The sequence below is a fragment of the Rosa chinensis genome, chromosome 5, assembly GCF_002994745.2.
Source record: "Rosa chinensis cultivar Old Blush chromosome 5, RchiOBHm-V2, whole genome shotgun sequence".
NCBI lineage: Eukaryota > Viridiplantae > Streptophyta > Magnoliopsida > Rosales > Rosaceae > Rosa > Rosa chinensis.
This window is the reverse complement of record NC_037092.1, coordinates 35,157,160-35,163,539: the sequence shown is the minus strand read 5'-3', so window position 1 is coordinate 35,163,539 and position 6,380 is coordinate 35,157,160. Positions and strand designations below refer to the sequence as shown.

The 6,380-nt window shown below is 38.3% G+C and overlaps 1 protein-coding gene across 1 annotated transcript; it reads left to right on the top strand.

Moving 5' to 3' along the window:
* The first annotated feature begins 349 nt into the window (after window positions 1-349).
* LOC112203708 (DNA mismatch repair protein MSH5) lies at window positions 350-2,118 on the top strand. The gene is made up of 7 exons (XM_024344632.2): window positions 350-402; window positions 550-644; window positions 873-953; window positions 1,030-1,102; window positions 1,472-1,535; window positions 1,743-1,897; window positions 2,024-2,118. The coding sequence occupies exons 1-7, from the start codon at window positions 365-367 to the stop codon at window positions 2,097-2,099; spliced, it is 582 nt and encodes a 193-aa protein (XP_024200400.2). The 5' UTR covers window positions 350-364; the 3' UTR covers window positions 2,100-2,118.
* Window positions 2,119-6,380: the final 4,262 nt, after the last annotated feature.

The window sequence follows — 6,380 nt, the reverse complement described above, 5'->3', positions numbered from 1 at the left end:
GAGTATCACTTGCTTTTTGAAATTGAACTCTCTAGGCTCAAATAGCTAAAATATCAATAGAATAAAGTTTAACAAGATCAGTAATAGTAGATCGAAATTTCTCACTACCTGCACCTCTAGAATTCCAAAAAATGATTTTAATCATTGCAAAAGGTAGGAGAGAGGGTGGAGTACCCAAATTAGTTTTCAGGCATATCCTCAGAACAAGAGGGTATGCAGGTGCTACCAACAGTAGCCATATTATCATTATCAATCATTGCATTATCATTAACAGGGTCAGAACAAACCTGGCCACTGCAATTAATTCTGCTCTCTTTGGTTAGTGTGGTTCGCTAGTTTAAGTGATTTGTTTTTCTGAATTTAAATGCAGGTGTGCATGACATGCATTCGACAAGGTCATCGGTGAGTACTCAGTTGTTGGCTTTACCGTATCTTTGTTATGACTTATAGCCAATATTGCTTATGTTATCTGCTATATATGCTTTGCCTTTTACTATTAATCAAACAGTAGAGTCCTAAATTCATGGCTTTGAAAATCTTACTTTTCAGAGTTGGAGTTTCTTATTATGATTCCAGTATTCACCAACTTCACGTGATGGAAGTTTGGGAAGATGGCAGCATGGACTTCCCCCTAATTGATATGGGTATGCGATTCGTGTTTCTGTATGAAGCCTGTTTTCTCTACTCCTATTGGTTTGATACTTCTTCCTGATAATGAAAATTGATTGGTTTTCTTCTTAGACAACTTATGTAGTGTTTGTAACCAAAAAGTAATCTACTCTAGTTTATACCTCATGTCAGTTCAGTTACTGTTCAGCAAGCAAAACGTAATACATCTTATCTGTTTCTGTATGGCTATAACATTTCTTTAGTGAAATATCAAGCTAAGCCACTGATCATCTACACAAGCACAAAAGGCGAGGAAGCTTTCTTGTCTGCTTTACAACGAAGTGGTATGTTGCTATTATATGGTTGGCTATGGATTTCAGCATGTCAGCCGTTGTTTAATTACTTTTTAAAGTATTGCAGATGGAACAACAGAGGCTTTTACTGTGAAGCTTGTGAAAAGTTCAGTATTTAGCTATGAGCAAGCATGGCACAGGTATAGAAGCATCAGCAATACATGCATTAAATTTTTAAACATTGGGAGTATTGTAAACTTGGTTTAATTTAGCAGGTTGAAGATAAATTATATCTCATGAATGCCTTTAGTATAACGTTCCACGATAATATCATTACTATTATTTTTAGGCTTATAGCAGATAGATCTGACCATTAAATGAAAAAAAAAAAATGCGCGCTATGCAGATAGGTAGTTGCAATTTACTTCACATGATCGATAAAACATAGATTATAATCTATATTCTTTCATGTCCATGCTGGGGAGATGTTGAAAAACTACACACCATTATTGGTTTTGCTCATCATCATTATTATGTTTTATTTATTTATTTTCATATGAAATTTACAGATTGATATACATTCGAGTAACAGGAATGGATGATGGGTTAGACATCAAGGAGAGAATTTGTTATGTAAGTAGGAAAGCTATCTATCTTGTGTATATATTTGTTCTTATGGTGCTATTGATATACTATACCTTGAATATAAATGGTTTATTCAGCCTCTTAGGTAATCGTTTTGATTTCTTGTTTTGTGAATAACTAGATACCTCTCTTTTGTTTGGAGACGACTTTCTGGAAATGCACCATAAACTCCATTTTTTATATTGTCCACTGCAGTTGAGTTCTATGATGGACGTGGGAAGTGATGTTCAAGTTCGTACCAGTGGAGGCCTTCTTGCCATATTAGAGAATGAAAGGATTGTAGACACACTTGAACAAATGGAATGCAGCAATGCATCTATTGCAATTGATTCTGTTATAGAAGTTTCATTGTATCTTTTTATGTGTCTTTGTGAGTGAGCTCTGTTCTTTTCATTAGGGGTGAGGGATGGGGGTCTGGTTTTGAACTGGTTCTAGTATGATACTAGGATAAATGCACTCCTTTACAACCAAAATAGAAACAATTTTCTAAAACTTGATGCTGCAGCTCATGAGGCGTTGCAGATATTCCAAACAGATAAGCATCCTAGCTAGCCATATGGGCATTGGTAGAGCAAAAGAAGGGTAAATTCTGAACTATTTGCTGAATTTTCTCAGGAAATTAACCTGACATGATTCAGTTTCAGGTTTTCTGTATTTGGCATGTTGAATAAGGTTTAGTAGCCTTATCTGTTTATTTTTATTTTTATTATATGTAATATAAATATATATGTATATATAAAAATTTTACCAATTTCTTTATTCGGTGAGCTTTTAGGTATTCAAGCACCTACTCGTCCATATCATATCATGTTGTATGATACGGAATCTTATCTTTTCTATTTGATTGAGTTGAGCAATTCTCTTTTTCTATAATTGAGGCAGCATCACCTTTTTTCTTTGTTGCTTTGCATTTAACGTTACACGAACAATACATATGCTTTTATCATCTGTATTTCATTATTGCTAAATTTGGTAACGGGCGCATAGGCCAACTAGATATGATGATGAGAAAGCAAGATTCCCAGGTGATAAGGATTAAGGACCCAAATGTAATCATTGAATCTATGAATGTTGAATGGTAATAAGTTAATAGCAATACACTTGACATGACGCGAGTACTTTTCACTTTAAAGATGGATATTTTTTCTCTCTTTCCAGTTGCCCACCACTCAGCAGGCATATGCACGAACAATTATTGCATCTAAATGCTGGCCGGTCACAATTCCGATGAGAGAAAATGCATGCAAGTCCCGCGTAAAAGGAATAGTTGCAGTACGGGAAGGGGATCATGGTCTTCGGTATACAATAATTCAGTATACTAACCTATTAATAACAAATCAAGTCCCACGATGGGGCTATATGATTGAATTTTAGCGTCATAGATTTTGGATATATGAATACTAACAACAAATTTGGAGGGAGTTATATATATATATATATATATAAAGAGGGCCATTTTACTAAGAGTTTTTTTTTTTTTTTTTTGAAGGAAGCAAAATAAGAGCTAACTCCACGCCCTCATTCAAACTTTTATTAATAAGAAAAAAAATACAAAGAAATGGGGGACTAGGCCTAAACCATTTCCACAGCACACAAACCCAAACAATAATGTACTAATATAAGAACCAACTAAAGCCAACAAATAAATTGAAAATAAACTGAGAGAAAACAAAATCCTAACGAAACCTATAAACATTTGCAGAGGATAGGTCACGCCCATACGAGCCAGCTATGAAGGCAGGTAAAGCATCCCACCAGCTAGAGCCAACATTAGAAGCACCATAGTTTGCTAAAGCATCCGCTACTGTATTCCCCTCTCTGTATATATGACTAACTTTGAACTAAATCGCGCGCGCAAAAAAAGGCAATTATTCCAAGCTACCCAAAGCCTCCATGGGACTAGTAAAGAATTTCTGAAGTAATGAACTACAAGCGCTGAATCAGTTTCAAGCCAAATATGAGTCCACCTCTTTGACCAGGCAATCTGCAAAGCTTCAATTACTGCCAATACCTCAGCATCAATAGCACTTGGGACCACCACTCTCTTGGCAAAAGCTCCTAAAAATAAGCCATCATGGTCTCTGAAAATACCCCCAAAACCTATTGTGCCTGAGTCACGAAAAGAACTATCCGTATTGACCTTCAACCAATTAACATGCGGAGCCACCCATTGAACATGAATAAATTTTGGAGCCTTCATACTCAAAGACGAGAGCCCAAGCATACTAAACATATAATTCACTCTCGAGGTTACCACACATGGACAGAAATGGATGGAAGCAGACTCCCTCAAAGAAATGAGAAAGAAATGCTTAAACCTTGTTAAATCAAAATTCAAAAGTAGATTCATCAAACCTAACTTTAATTCTCTCCATCCAGAGGCACCATAAAAGCATTGCAAAAAGCAAAACTCCATAACAATCTAGTAGAGGGGACCATGTTATTAATTAAATCATGGGAGATAAGGTCTAGAAGACATGTGCCTGGCAACAATTGTACTTGAAAAGAAGAAGTAAGCCAACCCCAGAAATCATGGACAAACTGACAATTAAAGAAGAGATGATTGATTGTCTCACCTTGAGTGCGAGAAAGAGAACATTGGGAGCATAGAATAGCACCTCTCATTTGCAACACATCATCAGTAAGAATCTTTCTATTAATAACATTCCATGCCACCAAACTCTTACGTGGTTGCATGGCTTTGTGCCAGACCAATTTGCTCCAACCCACTTATTAGACCTACTTTTCAATCGCATTTCAGCATTTCGACTATTCTATTTTTAGGTCCTAATATATAGATCATTTCTGCAAATTTTCAGCCAAATTAATGATCGTTAAGCTATCTAACTAAATTAAATTAATGGACGAACTGAATATGTCCGACATGAACCATTTATGCTTATAATTGTAAATCTCAGTTACGAATACTTTAATGATTATCAATTTGGTTGAAAATTTATAGATATGTGTTTGGCTCTAGTTTTACTTGGTCAACAGTCTCTTTTACAAACGTGGTTGTGCAAGCGTGCCAATACCGTGGGGTGCGGTCGTTGGGGTTGTCCCTTGACCTGACTTCTTCTCGAGCGGTTGTGGATGAGTAGAGCACCAACCTGGTCACAGGGTTATTCTCTATGCGTCGTGAGTGAGGACTTTTTCCTGGTCTCTTCGTATCACCAAATCGATACTCAATATTGTAGATTGAGCAGAGCAAATATTGGGAAGTAGGAGGGAAGCAGGGGTTTTGCTAAAGTGTGCCTCTAGCTTCGCTGGTTCGCGAGGGCGTTACCCTTGCTTCGCTGGTTCAACTGACGTTGGTGGCAGTGGCTTCGAGGAGGCTCTGACTGGAATGTGGTCACCAGTGCTAAAGCGTATCTTTAGCTTCGCTAGGTTGCAAGGGCGCGACCCAAGCTTGACTAGTTCAACCGAAGTTGAGGGATAAGTTGCTCCGGAGAGACTTTGATAATCTGTAAAGATTAATTAATTGATTGGCTGTCCTTCTTTCTTCGCTTTGGCCCCGGATATAGGCCAATCTGTGACTTCCGGATCCCCACAAAGGTGAAGAATATTATATTCTGGGCCATAGGATTGGCCCTGCAACAAAATACTTTGGGAATCTTGGCAGACATATAATTGTTAATTATCTGTCGATCTGGATATAGCTAAAATATGAATAAAGTCGACTGCCTATTGGATGCGAACAGTTAGGATATGATAATTAAACCTATCTTCGCGATCGTTCCACAATGGTGGCACACTCATATAGTCATTGTTTGAACCCAAAATAAGCATTTTGGCCTGACAAAGCGTTTCTTGGAGAAATTGAGCCAATGTCAGTGGCTCAAGCTATATATTGTCGACAAGTTCGAAATATATTATTAGGAGGCTAAATAAAGCCTACCTGCAGAATTATGGAAGATTATGCAAGCTGCAAGAAAATGCACGCCCATGCGAATATTCATACTCCATTCAATAAAGGAATATGACATGCACGTGGGGAAGCATTCAACTACATTTCATGGTGGTCAATAGGCTAGGGAAAACCTATCATGATTCCATTAGTGCTTAAGTGTTTAAACCACCATGATTCCATTAGTGCTTAATTGTTTAAACCACCATGATTCCATTAGTGCTTAAGTGCTTAACCCATCATGATTTGTTTAAGGCCAACCACTATGGCTTAGTAGCCTAAGACACACAATTCATCAACTAATCTTTACGACTACTCAAGTCTCTCCGGAGAACCCCTCTCTTTCTCTTACTGGTTATCACACTCCAGTCCCAGAATCCTTAGGAGCCGACTGTCAGTGTCACCAAACCATCTGTCAACATGCTTCGATCCTAGTCTCCTCGAGAGCCGACTATAGTACCGCGACCACAACAGTTACGGAACTAGCCAAGCAAGGGTAACGCCTTCGCAAACCAGCCAAGCTAAAGTCACGCTTTAGCAAGTTCTCCCCACTTCCCAGTGATTTTCGCTCTGCTCGATCTACGACGTCGAGTATCGATTGTCCGATTTTGAAGAAGCTTAGCAAAAGTCCTCACCACGAGGCACAAAGAATCCCGTGACAAGTTTGGTGATCTCCTCGTCCACAATAGCTGAAAAGAAGTCAGGTCAAGGGATACCCCCGACGACCGCACCTGAATGGTGCTGGCACGCCCACGCAAGAAAAGAGACTGTTGACCAGCTTAAGAAAAAACTGGAGCCAAACAGTCATGATGATATATTCCTGTTTCTCTGCAATTAATGGTAACTGTATCCCTTGACACGCCTAGCACTTCCCCTCCATTGTAGGAGAAAACCTTCATTGTATTCTCTGAACCCCACGTGGGCAT